This window comes from Fusarium tjaetaba, assembly GCF_013396195.1.
Source record: "Fusarium tjaetaba strain NRRL 66243 chromosome Unknown NRRL66243_c0000232, whole genome shotgun sequence".
Lineage (NCBI taxonomy): Eukaryota > Fungi > Ascomycota > Sordariomycetes > Hypocreales > Nectriaceae > Fusarium > Fusarium tjaetaba.
Window position 1 is genome coordinate 1 of NW_023501428.1, and position 17,879 is coordinate 17,879.

General features: G+C 47.3%; 6 protein-coding genes across 6 annotated transcripts; 5 read left to right on the top strand and 1 right to left on the bottom strand.

Annotated features, from left to right (window-relative positions):
- Positions 1-168: 168 nt before the first annotated feature.
- Positions 169-1,273, top strand: FTJAE_10071 (uncharacterized protein; the record flags this gene model as incomplete). The annotated part of the gene is made up of 3 exons (XM_037342876.1): positions 169-280; positions 352-641; positions 728-1,273. The coding sequence occupies 3 exons, from the start codon at positions 169-171 to the stop codon at positions 1,271-1,273; spliced, it is 948 nt and encodes a 315-aa protein (XP_037202845.1).
- A 478-nt stretch (positions 1,274-1,751) lies between these two features.
- On the top strand, positions 1,752-3,474 carry FTJAE_10072 (transporter; the record flags this gene model as incomplete). Its single annotated transcript, XM_037342877.1, has 4 exons — positions 1,752-2,012; positions 2,071-2,390; positions 2,447-3,168; positions 3,239-3,474. The coding sequence occupies 4 exons, from the start codon at positions 1,752-1,754 to the stop codon at positions 3,472-3,474; spliced, it is 1,539 nt and encodes a 512-aa protein (XP_037202846.1).
- An 858-nt stretch (positions 3,475-4,332) lies between these two features.
- On the top strand, positions 4,333-6,469 carry FTJAE_10073 (uncharacterized protein; the record flags this gene model as incomplete). Its single annotated transcript, XM_037342878.1, has 7 exons — positions 4,333-4,525; positions 4,694-5,089; positions 5,271-5,345; positions 5,644-5,969; positions 6,027-6,089; positions 6,138-6,252; positions 6,309-6,469. The coding sequence occupies 7 exons, from the start codon at positions 4,333-4,335 to the stop codon at positions 6,467-6,469; spliced, it is 1,329 nt and encodes a 442-aa protein (XP_037202847.1).
- Positions 6,470-6,752: 283 nt separating this feature from the next.
- Positions 6,753-8,264, bottom strand: FTJAE_10074 (Formyl-coenzyme A transferase; the record flags this gene model as incomplete). The annotated part of the gene is made up of 1 exon (XM_037342879.1): positions 6,753-8,264. One exon carries the CDS (start codon positions 8,262-8,264, stop codon positions 6,753-6,755), a length of 1,512 nt encoding a protein of 503 aa, XP_037202848.1.
- A 3,193-nt stretch (positions 8,265-11,457) lies between these two features.
- Positions 11,458-13,224, top strand: FTJAE_10075 (tannase; the record flags this gene model as incomplete). Its single annotated transcript, XM_037342880.1, has 1 exon — positions 11,458-13,224. The coding sequence occupies one exon, from the start codon at positions 11,458-11,460 to the stop codon at positions 13,222-13,224; it is 1,767 nt and encodes a 588-aa protein (XP_037202849.1).
- A 443-nt stretch (positions 13,225-13,667) lies between these two features.
- On the top strand, positions 13,668-17,669 carry FTJAE_10076 (hexose transporter; the record flags this gene model as incomplete). Its single annotated transcript, XM_037342881.1, has 7 exons — positions 13,668-15,229; positions 15,802-16,263; positions 16,322-16,770; positions 16,821-16,900; positions 16,949-17,090; positions 17,140-17,320; positions 17,375-17,669. The coding sequence occupies 7 exons, from the start codon at positions 13,668-13,670 to the stop codon at positions 17,667-17,669; spliced, it is 3,171 nt and encodes a 1,056-aa protein (XP_037202850.1).
- Positions 17,670-17,879: the final 210 nt, after the last annotated feature.

The window sequence follows — 17,879 nt, forward strand, 5'->3', positions numbered from 1 at the left end:
CTCCACCTCCACCTCCACCTCCGAACCCGACATTCCAGTTCATGGAGTTTCCGACCCAAGGCCCTCATGACAGTATTTGATTGAGGCTCTTCTAGAGAAATTCCGAAGAATTGAATCAAGAGGCTATATCGCAAATCATTTCCTGCCGAAACTATCTTCTGGTTAAAAATGGATGTCACCGAGTATGTCTACAATACAGTCGATGGGGGCGTTCCGCTGAAGGCGGATGTTTACTACAAATCGGTGACAGATGATGCGGTGAGAGAGGCTGGACCTATTGGTAAGTAGGTTCATTAAAATGCAGGTTTGGCTTTGAGTCTACTACAGATAGCTGATCATGGTTCTCTTTAGTTCTTGTAATTTATGGTGGTGGCTTTGTCAATGGGTCAAAAGCAGCAGTATCCAAAGCCCGGCTTGAGTCGCTTGTTCACGACTTCGGCTTCACTGTTGTAGTGCCAGACTATCGCCATTGCCCAACCGTTTCTGTCTTTCAAGGGCCTGTCGCGGATATTCATGCTTCTTTCTCATGGACATGCAAAGAGCTTCCCGCCCTGTTATCTCGAGATGCTGGAGTAGCAGTAGATGGTGGCAGGGTCGCAGTCATTGGTTCATCTGCGGGTGGCACCCTAGCTTTACACCTGGTGAGTTTCCATTCAGTCTGCTATGAGCCCCTGGCTCGCCCCGGAACGCCTTGCAACAGATAGGTGCTGACTGAACCCACCTTTAGGCATCAGCTACACCTCCACCAAAGGCTATCGTGTCTTACTTTCCCGCAATGTATCTCAAAGACCCATTCTGGCACTCGCCGATGGAAGTATTCTCTCAGATTCCGCGGTTCCCACAATCTTTCCTTGACCAGGTCCATAGCGAAGGCATCGTCACAGCCACTCCTTCAGCATTCAAGAAGGTACCGGACAGTCCAAAACCTGTACCAGACTTCTCCATGCCTCGAACTGCCTATCTTTTGAGTAACCTGCGAGACGGAACTTTGTTCCGAAATGTCGTGCAAGACGGTGATTACGAGCGGGTTGATCCCGTGGAGCTGTTTTCAGCTAAATTTCCACCAACCTGTTTTGTTCATGGTAGTGAGGACAAGATGTGCCTTCCAAAGTTCTCTCAAAAGGCACATGAGTCCTTGGTATCTCTTGGAGTGGATACGGAGCTACTGATTGCAGACGGGGAAGGACATGATTTTGAATCATCTATGTCTAAAGACCATCCGCGCTTTTCGATTGTCCACAGCTCTCATCAGTTTATAGCAGATAGAGTTTAGCAGCTGATCTTATATATAAATAGATATTAGTTTAAATTCACATTCTATTAAATATTACTCTATATATATATATAATTGGTGTAATTCTTGCAGGATATAAGATTAATAGATAGATACCTTACAAGTTTAGATACAGAGTTAGAATACGAGCAGCAGGCAAACGATGTGATAAAAGTCAGACAGCCATGCTGACCTGTGTAGCGGCTTGGCAAAGTCTGGGCCCTTGGCTCTCGTCCACACTCACATATCGTGGCTTGAAAGAACACGGGCTAGTTCAAGCCATCGCTCTTGAATCCTGATTTCCCCAGACCACCCCGGATTTCGAAAGTTATTAGTTCCCACATGAAGTCCGAAAAAAGAGTCCCATACCATGGACCAGAGATATCTTCCAGTATATATTCAGCAAGCATACTGCCCTCATTGATGTGTTACCCAACCATCCCTACTTACAGATCATCTTTACGACTTTATATTCACCATGACCTCCCCGAAAGAAAACGTAACTCAGGATCATATCGAACGTGTTTCTTCCACCATCACTGGGAGCAAGAAGCTGGACAAAATCGATACTGTCCATCAAGATGAGGCTCTCAAAGTTTTGCTTAATTATGAAGGAGATTCCACTTGGCCACTAGACGAAGAAGCCAAGTTGGTCAGAAAGATCGATAGAAGACTTCTAGTCATTCTCGTCTTGACCTTTGCAATCCAGTTCTACGACAAGTTTCTGTTTTCCCATGCTGTAAGTGTCTTGCAAATCCTGCCCAGTATGCGTTCAGATCTGACGTCTATCACGACAGGCCATCTTCGGTATGAGAACCGACCTCGAGCTCACAGTCGGCAATAGATTTTCTATGGCATCTTCGATCTTTTATCTTGGCTACATTGTCGATGCATATCCAGCTACATTCCTTGCCCAGAAATTCCCAATTCACATCGTGGCCTTTACCATGGTTCTCCTTTGGGGAGTCTGCGTGCTCGCTGGCGGTTGGTGTAACAGCTTCCGCGAGCTTTATGTTCAGAGATTCTTCCTTGGCCTGCTTGAGTCTGGTATTTCGCCAGTCTGGATGATGGTCGTCGGTGGATGGTATACAAAGGTAGAGCAAACCTTTCGCATGGGGTGAGTCCAGGACGCGTTCCCTACTATCTCCTTTCTGTCTGACGATAGCATTGTAGAGTGTGGTTTGCTGCAGCTCCGATGATGGCTATCCCGGCGCCGCTTATCAACTTTGGACTTGGCCACATCAAGGGTTCACTGTCTCCTTGGAGATACATGTTTATCTTTGCAGGCTGTATCACAATTGCATGGGCTTTTGTGATCCTCTTCTGCATGGACCCTGATCCAATCACTGCCAAACACCTCAGTGACCGAGAAAAGTTCATCGCTGTATCACGACTACGTGTAAACAACTCTGGAGTGAGGAACACTCATTTCAAGAGAGAGCAGGTTTTTGAAGCCCTGAGAAGTCCACTTTTCTGGTTACTTTTCTTCATGTCTGCGACTGTTAATACAGTTAACGCGGTTACCTCAACTTTCACGCCTCTTATCATCAATGTCTCTATGGGATACACAGGTTTGAACTCCTTACTGCTTACAATGCCAACTGGAGCGGCTGGAGTAGTTGTCACGCTTGCGCTATCGTGGATGGCAACAGTCTTTTCCCGGTACAATCTAAGGATCTGGTCCTACACCTTCAGCTCATCCATTTTACTCCTGTCGTGTGTTTTGATTTGGAACGTTCCCCGGATGGCAAATGGGTTCAAGTTGACGTGCTTGTATCTACTGGCGTTCCATCCGGCAGCTTATGCCGTATTGATGAACCTGTCCATTGCCAATGTCGCAGGATATACTAAGCGCTCAACAGTGTCCGCTGGATTATTTGTTGGCTACTGCGTCGGTAAGTGAGCAACTATAGACCCTCTGGTCCACGTCCCCAATCGATCATTTAGCTAAAAGAATCGCGACAGGAAACTTTGCCGGTCCTCTCACGTTTCTCCAGTCGGAATCGCCGCGGTATACGACTGGATGGACATTCATTACAGCTTGTCTTGCAAGCAGTATCATAATGGGTATGGTATATCGGTTCCTTTGCCAAAGAACCAACAAGAGTCGTGAGGCTGCTGGAGTAGCTGAGTCATTTGACAATGCCTACGTGGACGACATGACTGATGTGTCCAACTTGCATTTTCGCTACATCTATTAAGGTTGCAACGTACAAGGGGGTTATCAGTAGTGGTGGAAGAGTACTGGCCTAGTGGTGGGCTATAACATTCCTTTAACTTTGTAAACCTTTGCAAGTCTGTATCAATCCCTAGTTCTTCTTGTTTATAAGAATTCGTTTAGCCTCAGCTTGAACACATTTAATTGTGTTAGAATTACTTTGCTATGACCGATCTTTCGCCAGCTTGTGACTCAATATTCCCCAACCTTGATTCAACCTTTCCTCCTACGAGTATTTCTAATAATGACCTAAAATAGGGACTGGGCTATTTTGTCCCTTAAGGAAGTATTTAGAGTTCTCTTTTTATATTAAATATTATTATTATTAAATAAGCTTATAAAGCTTATCTTAGGTAATTATATTAGGTAGCTAGTATATTACTTAGATTGGCTTACTAGAAGAACCTTATCACTCGACACAACGTATTGCCTTATAATAGAATAAACACATGTATTCTGATTGTAGATACGTCTTCGTCCTTCTCAGCACAACCAGATCATCGTTATGTTCAGTAGCCTACAGTTATCCCAGACGCATATGCAATCGCGTGTCCAATCAACTGCTCCAAAGGTCTTAGCGACACTAAATTAGGAGAATGGTCCTAAAACACAGCCAGCGTCGGACAAGTGGTGGAACCCCTCACGCTTTGATCCGCCCGGTAATCCGGTGTGCCTCTCCCTCCTCCGGCAGCCCGGTTTGCTCATTCCGGGGTTCAAAGATCAGCGCATTATTCTTTTTCCTCGCCTCACTGCTAATGTCTTATTTTAGAACGCTGGATATCTGGATCTATTTCTAAACCCAAGACAGATTTCCAACAAGGCGCTTACAGAGCCTTTCAATATGGATGCGAACAAAGTCATTACAGAATTTATATACTTTCATCTCCCTGAGGAGGTGAAGCCCGAAAGTATCCAAGACCCGAAGGGGCAGCGAATCTTGAACCTATTCAACGAAGCGAAGCTTCAAGATGGATACAACTGGTCGGCTTGGGGGCGTACAGAGGAGGATAGAAACGCGCTGGTTTGGGTTATCGGTGAGTTGTAGACTCCTATTCACACATCATGAACAGTTTCTTCCTCGGTATAGAGCCATCTCAGTTCATAAGCTAACGGACTATGGTTCGGCTCAAATCTAGAATGGTCAAATGAGGATTCAACCGTCTCTGTAGATGAGCTCGAGAACTTAGCTTGCCCTATCCCAGCAATCGTCAAGCTCAGAACGATCCTTACGCCTACACTTTCCTCCGTCGGAGGTATCAATGCGACTCCGATCGTGGATCTCACAACGATGCCGTTTGTGGCTGGCCTGTCTGTCGACGATGATGCCGGTGTCAGAGAGGTTCTGAGTACGATGAGAGAAGCTGTACTGAACAAGTTACCAAAGGAGCTGGCACCGTCGTACTGGGTCATGAGCACATGGGATACGCGCCCCGTGGTACCCCACCGGGAAAGCCCAACTGCTCAGAGTATATTGTCTGTCTTGGTAGTTGGATGGCAGAGTACTCAGCAGCATTATGACGTATGGAAGTTTCAAGATTTTCGATCCAAGTATATTGGACCTGTCAAGGCAAAGATGCTCTCATACCCGGAGGGACTTGGTATGAAGCATATCGCTTTCAATTTAATCTAATCGAATAATTATACAAACATAATGCACACTGCAAATTCGTGACCTGCCAAGCATTAGTGACCGCATAGCATTCAAAGTTATCAGGAAGCTTCCCCCCTTCTGACGAATGTCTCAGTGACTCGGGCTATTGTAATACTGACCCGTTCTAGTCTGTTTCACCGAGGCGTTCTTGGCACCGGCCGAACTTGCACTGAAGATCACACGGCTTCGGAAATGGAACTGTGGTGGGTCCACAATCCACTTCTGGTGCTACACATCGGGGTCCGCGGTGGCGAGCGTAATATGCTGCCAGACTTGTGTTTGTCACACGTGGGGGCTGGGATATAGAGTTGCTGGAGTCGAGTCAATAGATAAGTAGGCAATAGAGCTACAGATAACTGCATCAATCTAACGAATAGTTATCAACAATCACTATCTACAACTCGCCTCAAACACGATCTCGTTATGACTGATAAAGTAATGTACGCTGTCACCCCGCCTGGGGCGAAACTGTTTAACATATGAATCTTAGTGTTGTGACAGGTGCTGGAAACGGAATTGGGCTTGAAATCGTCAAAAAGCTCTTGAACTCACCCACAGTTTCTCATGTAGTTGCAGTCGACCTGAAGGCCGAGAAGCTGGAATTGATACAGGGCGACTATCCACAGAAATTGCACATCGTTGTTGGAGATGTCTCTCAAGAGAACACCAACATCCAGGCAGTCGAGACGGCGATTAGGCATGGGGGTAGGCTTACAACGCTCATCCTCAATGCAGCCACGTTTCGGCCACTGGGAGCATTCCCGACTCTGAGTCTGGAAAGCTGGAAGCATGCTTTCAACATCAATTTCTTTTCCATTATACATATGGTATGCTTATGAATCCAACTCAAAAACACTAGAGTAATACTGACTCACCTTCCTTAGCTACAAGTGGCTTGGCATCATCTTCAGGAAAGCAGCGGCAGCGTAATCGTGACTTCATCCCGGGTTAGTCAAAGCCCCTGCGAGTCATGGACATGCTATGCATCCTCAAAGGCAGTCCTTAATTATCTATGCCGGTGTATTCCATTAGAAGATTCCAGGATCAGCTCTATGGCTATCACTCCAGGCGCAGTTGATACAGAAATGCAAACGGGATTGCGTGAAGAAGGTACACCATACAACAGACAGACCAATCATTTAGAATAGTCACTAATCTTCTCTTAGGCACTGCCTCTCCCGAGTTGCAAAAATTCCTTGATGCGCTCAAGGCCGAAGGAAGGTTGCTGAAACCAGAAGAGCCAGCTGCTGCCTTTGCGAAACTAGTAGAAACAGGAATACCAAAAGACTTGAATGGGCAGACTGTTTACTGGGAGGATATTTTGTAAATTATGACATAAATGCTTCATATTTTGTCTACATATTCAATCCAAGCTTCCCTTTCTGCCTAGGTGTTGTATCATTGTCATTCATCAAGCCATTGGACCACAGATCTAAGTGATTAGTGCTAATGAGTATGCTCAGTCAATAACAAAAAGGGTCATGCGCCATGACAATTTCTTTGAATATAACTTCTTACTTTGTCCTCCAACTTGCTCATACACACTACATGAGTCAACCGTGGGAAGCAAAGGACATGTTGTTGAGCGATGAGTGACTAACGATACTATTCTAGTCCCATGATGGCTGATCAGAGCCAAGCGGTTTGGGCATGATATCCCAGCCAACCTCTAGACCTTCGATAGTAGCACTGTGCCTAATAGACTTCATTGTGCCAAAGCCTGTCTCCTGAACCTCGAAATACTCCTCAGGCACATCTTCTGGCTTTTCAAAGTCTCTTGCTTCAAAACCAGTGGCACCAGGATACTGTCCCAGGCTTCTCAAATACTTCATCATGCCCGCCAACGAGACATCTACCTTCCACGAACCGCCGTTGACGGCACGATGATAGACAGCAGCCATGACACCAACTGAAAGCATGTATCCGCCTGAATGATCGAGGGCTTGGCAAGGTGTCGGGCGAGCAGGTTCTCCCTTTCCAGCGTGTTCAGCTTCAGAGACATTCATGCCTGAGCATGTCTGCACAAGCGAGTCAAAACCTCGACGGCCTGACCATGGACCCTCAGGACCGAAAGCAGACATGTTGGCTACGATGATGTTTGGATTGATCTTTGTCAAATCATCTTGAGATAGACCATATGAGGCAAGACTCCCGGGTCGATAACCTTGGACAAACACATCGCAGTCTTTGAGAAGGTTAAACAGTTGCTTTCGATCTTCAGGGTTGTGGATATCGAGCTGGACAGTCTTTTTGCCGCGTCCAAACTCCCGATCGACCCTCGGCAGATCTGGAAGTGTTGGTGAAGTCACCCAAATGACCTCAGCTCCATGGGCCGCCAAAGTCTTGCCGCATAACGGAGCAGCAATCACCCGACTCATCTCAACAACCCGAAGACCTTGTAGGCACTTGAGATTCCCTGGCTGCATCCTACTTGGCATGCCAGTAGGAGATGACTTGGACACCTGCTTGAGGCTAATAGGAAAGTTGCTGATGGCCCTCGACTGAGGGAGTTTATCCCACTGACGATATGAGCGCAGAGCATAAATCGCGACTTTGCCCTCCGCTGTTCCGCAATTCTCTAAGTCAATGCTAGCCCAATCCGCAGTCTGCCCAGACACCTGCTGTCGAGTCGAACCCAGTTTCAAGCCAAGCAAGTCAAGGGTCCCTTGAACATGGTTTGGAAACCCGTCATGGATCCGAACGTAGCCATCTGAGGTCTGATGCAATCCACCGATAGCACCCCCTGCTGGGGTAGCAAGCTCGTCGGAAACCGTATACAGTCTTTCGCATTTGTACTCCACGACTGCATGCTCAAGCGGGACCGTGACTGTAGGAACGGGGGCCTTGTTCCGTAGTGCATGAACCTGAGCAGCTGCCAGCGCAGATAGCCCGATAGAGGCTTGTCCGAGGATTCCGATTTTGAATGACGATGGAAGAGCCGGACCTTCTTCGCCAGGGAGCCTTATAGCTGTCAAAGCGGTTTCGGGTAGATCAAGGCCGGTCCAGACCTCCTTCAAGACATCAACTGAAGAGTATTTTGTTCGATCAATGCTTTGCAAGGCCTCGTCTTCATTGGGTAGTTGCATGTTGCTCAATCCTGAGGCTTGCTCCGGTGTCGGCATGATAACTGGATATGGCGGGGTAATCGCCCTGAATGTAAAAGTTGGTAGAACCTGCTCACGGACTGAAACGACTCGAAACCAATAATAACAACTGGACGTATGTCTAGAACGCCCAGTGGCTTTACTGAACGAAGGCCGAAGGGTTGATGGAGGAACTTGTCGCTCGCGCCCTTAACCGGCGTCTCCTCAATCCGATAGCCGAGTAGCCAATCATATTGGCGTATCACTGCAGTAATGTCAATCCATCGAGATTTCGTTCAGCCCTTCTCATGATACTGCCAAAAAGAACACGAATACCGTTAGTAAATTAGTCAATGTAAACCAGTGGGCAAAATGGCTGGCTGAAAATATGCATATAGTTTGGGTTATCCAGCCAGCCTGTTTTAGCGGCATATAGCAGCCGACAGGGTCCTATTGAAACGTTGGGCTTGGCATCCACTCAGTGTGAAAATGAGTCCAGACCCAAATATACAAGACACGGTCCCAAAACATTATTGCCGTTAAATACTAAATGTAACGCAGTTGAGAAAGTGGCTGGCTGAAAATGTCTATGCAGTTTCAGAAACTTAGCCAGCCTATCAGAGCGTAAGGCTTAGCAGTTACTAACTCTGAAAATGGCCACGGACCCAAATTTACAAGACAGTGTCCCGAACTACTGGTACCGTGACATACTAAAGAGCGCTGGAGTGATTCCGGTTGGTTGGGATCTTATATATTGGCAGAAAAGGTAACAATGGCTGACCTAAATGAGGCCATTATTTGATCTAGACAACAACTCTTGCTTTAACTAAGATAAGACACATTCATGGGTGGAGTCAATTGCTCCCTACTGAATCGCGTAGTTTTCAGTGCACCAAGCCAAAATGGAGGCCTCACCGCTTGTTGGAGTCACGGGTCGTGGCTCTGGGGTATTCTCCATTTGCCAATTTGACAAATTACAGATAGCTAAATACCAGATATCGACTTATGAGTAATCAACTGAGTCTTTAGAATGCTTCTTATAGACGTTTAGAGGTCCATGCCATGATTAATACCAATGGGCTCCAATTCACAAGGGCAAGGTAATGTATTAAAGGCCATGTCTTGAATAACCAGAAAGGGTTAACCCTAGCATCTAGAACCTCACTTAGTGTATGTGGCTTGTTAATACGAACGCCAGTTATCTATAACAAGACTAGACCATGATCATTCAGAGATACTATATTGACATAGCAATATGAATCTGGCCTATCTATAAAAGCTTGCAGTGTGTCCTCGATGAACTAAAGAAACAGACACAAACTACCTTCTCAACTCGTTACCTACTAATATTACCAACCACCAACATCACCAATATGCAGATCAAGTCTTTCCTCGTTGCCTGTACTCTGTACATATCATTCAGCATGGCAACTCCCGCTGGAAAGCCACCAGCCTGTCGATGCGCCTGCGGCCCCAGCACTGTCTTAGTCAGCATTAGTGGCAGCACCTGTTCTACCACTGGTGCAGGCAACCAATGTTGCAGGGTGACCTGCCAGGCCATTCAGGGTACCTCTGGACAACCAGGTCCAGCTAAATGGACATGTTAAGATTCTAACTGCCTAAAGTAAGTTTTGCTATTGCATAAGTCTAGACGAACCACTAATAACCAATACAGTATACTGCACAGCAGCTTTCAACAATGGTCATAAGAACAAGTCAACCTTAAGAGAGGCGTGCTTGCTTCACTTGCCTCAGGAACTACTACAACAATAAGTAGAGGCTTCAAGGATCCTGATTTACAAAAACGTATTTATGGTTATATATAGCTTCTCAGCCAATCATTGGCTTTAATAGGAATGTTATAAATTCTGTAATGACGAATACTATCTCTATAATTATAATTATATTTACTCTCTTTAGTTCCTCTATAGAAGATATACTGTTTACAGTTAAGATACACAGCTGAGATCCTATCTTCACTCTGCCTAACTGAGCAAACCTCGAACCCAAGGAATAACTATGGATGAAGGCGGCCTATAAGGTTAAGCTTTAGGCTGCAAACACAGATAATGAATGACAACACGATATCCATCGATTTAGCAACTTCAGAAGCAGCTAAGAGCAAGCATCTAGAACCTCAGTGACTCAACGTGGCTCGCTGGTATTAAAGATCCATTTTTAGCGATACCTGAAAAGACTACACTGAGATACCGTAAGCTCTTGTGAGTCGATGTAGCATTCAGGGTTCACTGATCTATGTGAGACAGGACCAGGAAAACCCTCCTGGCATTTCAGGTCTCTGATGGTGAGCTTCTCGCTACGATAAATAAGTTTAAATGAGTTCAGTCTCTAATACCACGAGCAACATAAGACAGCGGCTTCCGGAACCGCCTAAGAGAGTAACTAGTCTTTCGACTCTTGATGTCAGGTTTATGGATAAACGCTCCAAAGAGCAAGTGACTTCTTGTACAACCCTGTTCTTATATACAGGAACTTTCAGTACTCCTTCTACTTAAGACCAACTTTGCTCATTGAATTAGTCTAGATAATACATTATTTATTTATACGCTATGCCTGTTCAGACGGCTGACCGAGAACGGGGTCATAAGCTTCGAGGTATAGAAAACATTCTTTTACATTTTCCGTCTTTTGAAGTGCGATTTGACTACCATTATCTATAATAAGGCTAGCTATTGCACCATGCTCCAAATATGCTAGGATTAAGTAAATGCGATTATCTATAGGCCTTATAGTTATGCTACTGATAAAACTTACTTTTATTTTTTACTAGCAGTATCTCCTAGGAAAAAACAAAAGCTCAGGTAAGTCTACCCTTAGCTTCTTTTCTGAATTTATTTTAGCGTCCCTTTTTTAAGTCTTGAGCTTTTTGCTCTCCGACAGCAACATGTCAACTCTGCCAGCACATCTCCACTTTAGCTCGGAACAACTCCACACGCGGAAAGTGGGCATTTTGTCTAAGCCTCCCTACCAATTTCGGATCGCCACCAGGTTTCGACTCAAGCAATTACTTCATTCTCGTGGAATTCCCTGTAGAAAATTGTTGGATGGAACAATCAACGCGTGGCAGATTCCGGGCTCGGACCTGTTGGTGACGAAGCCGCAGTCCTCGAAGGAGTATATAACCATGAACGATTGCGCCATGTCGAGTGCAGTACTTCATATTGACCATCACTTTCTCATACTTCCCACTCTCTTTAGAAAACTTACCATCATGCGACAATCTTTCAGAGTTGTTATGGCTTTGCTATCCTCCCGCTCCCTTGCATCCTCTCTCTCGGAACTATGTACCGTCTCGAACCTGAAAGCTGCGCTGCCCTCCAATGGAACCCTCCTGGGAATCGATATGATCCCAACTACCATCACGGTGTCCACGGCGGTCTACAACGCCAGTGCCAGCATGGGAGGCGGCCCAATGAAGCGTGATACCGATACTTACAGCTATTGTAACGTCACTGTCGCGTATACCCACGGCAGCAAGGGTGACACAGTCAACCTCAAGTATGCCTTCCCTGATCCCGAGGACTTCAAGAACCGCTTCTATGTCGCGGGCGGAGGTGGCTACTCTCTCAACACTGATACCACTGGCGGTCTCAAGTACGGAGCCGTTGCAGGAGCCACTGATGGTGGATACGATGCCTTCAACTACAGTCTAGATGAGAAATTCCTTCTCGGCAACGGTTCCATCAACTGGGATGCGACATACATGTTCTCATACCAAGCTCTCGGCGAGATGACCCAGATCGGAAAGTATATCACCAAGAACCTTTATGCCATGTCTGGCTCGAGCAAGGTCTATACTTATTATGAGGGCTGCTCGGATGGCGGTCGAGAGGGAATGAGCCAGGTTCAACGATGGGGTGACGAGTATGACGGTGTCATCGCTGGAGCCCCTGCTTTTCGCTTCGCTCAGCAACAGGTCCTGCACGTCTACCCTGCCGCCGTTGAGCACACACTTGACTATTACCCCCCTCCCTGTGAGCTCAAGAAGATCGTCAACGCCACTATCGAAGCCTGCGATGATCTCGATGGAAGGAAGGATGGTGTCATCTCCCGAACGGATCTTTGCAAAATCCACTTCAACCTCAAGTCACTCGTCGGAAATGATTACTACTGCGCAGCTGAGACTAGTTCTTCACTTGGCTTTGGGTTCAGCAAGAGACAGGCTCCCGGCAGCCAGACGAGCAATGCACCAGAACAGAATGGTACTATTACTGCTGAGGGTGTTGCTGTTGCTCAAGCTATCTACGATGGTGTTTTCAACAGCAAAGACGAAAGAGCGTACCTGTCTTGGCAGATTGGCTCTGAGCTATCTGATGGTGAGCCAACTTACGACAACGAAACCGACAAGTGGACTCTGAACATCCCCTCTACTGGTGGCATGTACGTTGCAAAGTTTATTGAGCTTCTTGATCTCGATAGCCTCGATAACCTCAACAATGTCACGCATGATACTCTAGTTGACTGGATGAACACTGGTATGGCCCGCTACTACGATAGTCTGCAGACCACTCATCCCGATCTCACAACCTTCAAGGAAGCTGGTGGCAAGCTCCTCCACTATCATGGCGAATCCGATCCTAGTATCCCAGCAGGTTCCTCTGTTCACTACTGGCAGTCTGTCCGATCCATCATGTATCCAAAGCTGTCAGATGAGAAGGCCCAGAAGGCTCTTTCAGAATGGTACCAGTTCTATCTCGTGCCAGGAGCAGCTCACTGCGGCACGAACTCTCTTCAACCTGGGCCTTATCCTCAGAACAACATGAACATTATGATCGACTGGGTTGAGAATGGCAAGCAGCCGTCGAGACTTAATGCTACTGTCTCTTCGGGCGATTATAAGGGAGAGACGCAGATGTTGTGTCAGTGGCCGAAGCGACCTCTTTGGAAGAACGACAAGAGCTTTGGGTGTGTCAATGACAAGAAGTCAATCGAGAGTTTTACATACAGCTTCAATGCTTTCAAGATTCCTGTATATTAGCCCCCTTTGGGTTTTCGACAGGTAGATGCTCTCAAGCATGGATGAAGCGGTTGTTGGTGTATCGGTGAATAGCTTTTAGGATAGTATGTCTACGCAGAAAATAACGAGAACTTCTTGTTTCTTACAATTATGCCAAACCATTCCATAATCGCCATTCCCATAATAGCCAGCCTGCGGCGTAGTAAGAGTGAAGAGTGCTTATTGATAAAGTCATGACCAGTAGAGTGATGGCTTCTCCCTTAACCAATTTGGTAAGCCAAGCTAGCGGGTGTTCAACTATGGACAAGCTCAATGAGTCAGTGGCTTCCTACTCTCTTCAAAATGCCGAGCTAAAACAAACCAGCCCCCTCGCATTTTCACTCCACAATTTTCGCTCTTGATTCCTCAATTCCTGCACCGCGACAGATTCAGAAATAGGCGACCAACACAACCCCGAATCTTACATGGGTTCTCCAAGCCCCAGCCACGAGTCGCTACCCTTGTCTGGATCTCATCTGCAATTCCAACTCCAACAGCAACCGAGTACCCAACGTTCACGAGGCGGATGCCAAACATGCCGCGTCAAAAAGGTCAAATGCGACGAGACGCGACCGATTTGCCGACGATGTATCCGCCTGGAATTGACCTGTGATTATACGCGCATCCCTCGCAAAAAGTACACCAGGCGCGTTATCGCGTCCCCTGCTGCATCATCCCCTGCAAACCTGATCGCCAGTACAGATGCGGCGTCAACACCTAGCGACAGTCTCACAGGCCGTGGTGATAATTCGTATCCTGGGGAGTTTGGTAGCGGATCCTTATCCGATACTCAGAGTGCAGATGTCAACCTACCACCACTGAATACCATTGCCGACGATGGCCTGGCACTTGACCTCTCACCCGACTGTGCCGCTATCCTGTCCCCTTCCGATCACTCGGCAATCCACTTCTTCCGATTTGTCCTCCCAGGAATGGTTGGCACACGGATATCGATGCACAGCGGCCCTGGGCTGGTCTGGAAGTTGGCGCAGCAGAGTCCCATGGTTCTTCACATGGTCTGCGCCGTCAGTGGACAAACATGGTCTGAGAAGACAAGCGGCTCCAAGTCAGATGCCGAATCCAGACGATTAAGAGCTATCCAACACTATAGAGATGGTTTACAGATGCTAGCTGTGGCTACACAGATCCCTAGCGAGATAACCTATCTTCCACCCGTCCTGGCTACACTATGGCTCATGCTCTTGTATGAACTTAGGTTTGGGGATGGGTGCGGTATTGGCGTTGATGCGCACCTGAGAGGTGCCACCTCGATATTACTGGGGCGCTCGAGACTTGCCAGCAGCGACAACGTTGACCCTCATACCTCACAGATCATTGAGCCTGAGAATTTCTGTCCTGTCTCCTGCAGAATCCTCGTCTGGCTCTCGCACGCGGATGGAGGTGCTGTTCTAAATGGGTTTGGCGGGTACTTCAACAATCTCCTGGGGACCTCCTCAGTAGACATATCAGAGACTGAAGCGCAAGGTCGCTTGCAACGCGTCAGGCAATTGCAAAAGCGATCAGTCCTTGCCAACTACGACCTGTGGGGAAGATCATACCCCCAGACTGAGCTACTGGAGGACATGCAGTGTAGTGACCTATCATGTTTCGACGCCGAGTGCGCTCAGCTGAAGTTCATGGTCGGTTCTTTAGCTACAGCCGAGCATCGGGACAACGTCCCCCACGGTTCGTGGAGACAGTCTGTTGCAGGTGCCATTCAAAATGTCAGATCCAGATATGGAGAGTTGATAAGCGTGGCTAACCGCCTCGAACTTCCCGACGACGGACCCCATAGACGGTTCGTGATGGAGATGCAATCGGTCATTTCCTGCTTTTACGCCATATATGTCTGCTTTCTTCGAATCACCCACGGACAAGAACCAATGGCACCAGAGCAGCGCGAAGCAATGAAAGAGATCATGTCACTAGCCTTTAAGGTCTATCGAGATCAAGGAGAGCCAGGTTTGACCCGGCTAGGCTGGCCATTGTTCGTGGTGGCAATCGAGTCAGATGATATAATACATAGATCTTGGGTCATGGATAGGTTTAGCGAGCTTGCGTCCCATGGGGAGAACTATCGGCAGGCTTATCAAGCTATACGTGTTGCTGTAGGAAGTCGGCCATTGGATGAAAGGACGGTTGGCTATTTCGAAGTGTTTCGCGTCAAGTCCTTTCCGCGATTTCTGCTCTGCCAGGGCTGTTGATAAGATAGCAACGTAGAAATTGATGAAATTGCCGATCGGCACCAAGTTGTGGCTTATTCTTGTCTTGAATTACCCGACGAGATTTTAGCTTATCGAAATTTTCAAAATCTAGACCATCCCTCCACATTTGCCTTCTCCCCGCATTCTGAACTCCAGACTCCCCAGTAACCAGAATCTCGGGATGAGATATACAGGCTAGGGAGAGATATCGCCAGTCCCAATAAGGAAGCAACCATTGGTAAGGCGCTTAGCCTCAAGATTGTGGCGTTTTCGCCTCTCTGTGCTATCTAGGCGTCATTTGATACTTAAGCTTCATGATCGAACGGCTTCAATGTCCTCCATTCCGACTCTCAAGACCTTTCTTTTCCCCTAACCTCTGCTTCTACTCTAACATTACCCCAACTGCCATCGTCATGTGGTCCCCAACCGGTGTCATCGGACCCTTCCAGCCCAAATCAAGTCGCCTTACGGTCATGCTCCTCGTCGCAAGCGCAGCAGTCTACGCAACGACGGCTGGTTACGACTCGGCACTCATGAGCGGAATCAACATCATTCCCTCCTACACTGAGTTTCTAAACCTCAACACCACCACCCGCGCCTTGAACGTGTCTGCCAACTTTATTGGATGGGGCATTGCATCCCTGACCATGGGCCCTGTCGTCAACGCGATTGGTCGCAAGAACTCCATTTTGGTGGCTCTCTTGACCAAGCTTTTCAGTATTGGATTGGTTGCTGGTTCTCAGAACTTTGCGATGTTTCTTTCTGGTCGCATTATCCTGGGTGTAGCTTCTGGACTTTCCAGCATTGCTGGTTCAACGTAAGAGGCCCCTCTATCTTGCAAGCCCTTTATCTTTGGCTAACTCTCTTTACTGCAGTTGGCTCGCCGAAACTCTTCCACCCAATATTCGCGGGCTCGGTCTAAGCATTACGTTCTCCGTCTACTACGTCGGTGCCTTGATCTCCGCAGGCATTACCTATCGCACTGCCGAGATTCCTGGCGAATGGTCCTGGCGCCTTCCTATTCTCTTACAGAGCATGTTTTCCCTGATCTGCATCTTTTGCCTCTTCCTAACTCCCGAATCGCCTCGATGGCTTTCCCACCAAGATATGATGGATGAAGCTCTCCAAGTCATAGCGTCAATTGCGGCTAACGGGGACCAGTCAGACGAGGAGGTTCGTCAGCAGTATCAGAGTGTGGTTGATAGCAGAGAAAAAGAGCGAACTGAAGGCAAGACGGCATCATATACTGAGCTGTTCAAGACTCGATCCGCTCGAAGACGACTCATGCTTGCGGTTTCTGTAGCTGTCATCGTCATGGCAAGCGGTAAGCCCCGTATCGGCATCCTAAGAGACTATGGATACTAACCGCATTAGGAAATAACATCGCATCGTTTTTCCTTGGTGACATGCTCACGAACGCTGGCATCACCAACAAGACCACGCAGCTCCAAATCGTATGTCACCAAACCCCAATAATAGTATCTGTTGCTAACTATGTACAGAACATTGTACTACAGTCTTGGTGCCTTATCTGTGCAATGATTGGAACATTTCTCATGGACAGAGCTGGTCGAAAGACGCTCTGCCTCTCAGCTTGCGTCGGAATGACTATCTTGATGTTTGTTATCGGCGCATTGACAAAAAGTAAGCCGACCTAGAGCCTTGAAATCTACTCTAACTAACACTTTCCCAGCTTTCAGTACGAGTCAAGACCTCGCGGGTATCTATGGGACTGTTGCCTGTATCTTCCTCTTCATGGGTGCATACAGTGTTGGCATCACTCCCATCACGCAACTGTACCCTCCAGAGGTTCTGAGTTACTCTATCCGTACCAACGGAATGGCTATCTGGGCCGGAACAATCGCGATATTCGCGTAAGATCTCCGTCAAGTCGATCGTGTCTTCAGACATGCTAACAGTACATATAGCATTGGAACCACTCTTGTGTTCCCCATTGCGCTGGAGGCTATCTCCTGGCGTCTCTACTTCATCATTGGAGCTTGGGATGTCCTTGAGACCATTTTCGTTGCTGTATTTTGGGTCGAGACAAAAGGTCTATCTCTTGAGGAGATTGACGAGTTGTTTGAAGGGGTTGTTTACAACGGCCATGGAGTCGCCGATGTTCGTGAAGATGGAATTGTGACAAAGGATCAAGACGGAAAGGATCGATCAGTCTCTATTGCGCGCTCGGCCTCGGATGAGCCTTTTTCGGCTGAAGCTTAGCCCTCAATGTTGACGGCTCCATCGATACCCTCGACAACTGAATGTGTTCATCTGCACTAGCTTATACATTATATATTGGGCTGCTCTTATAAAGCCTGAAAAACGTTGCCCATGTTGCAATGCAATGAGTTCCACCGATGTTGCAGTGACCTAGTATAGATAGGGCAAAAAGCACTACCTTGCAACTCCGAGTTTACATCCGCACCTCTC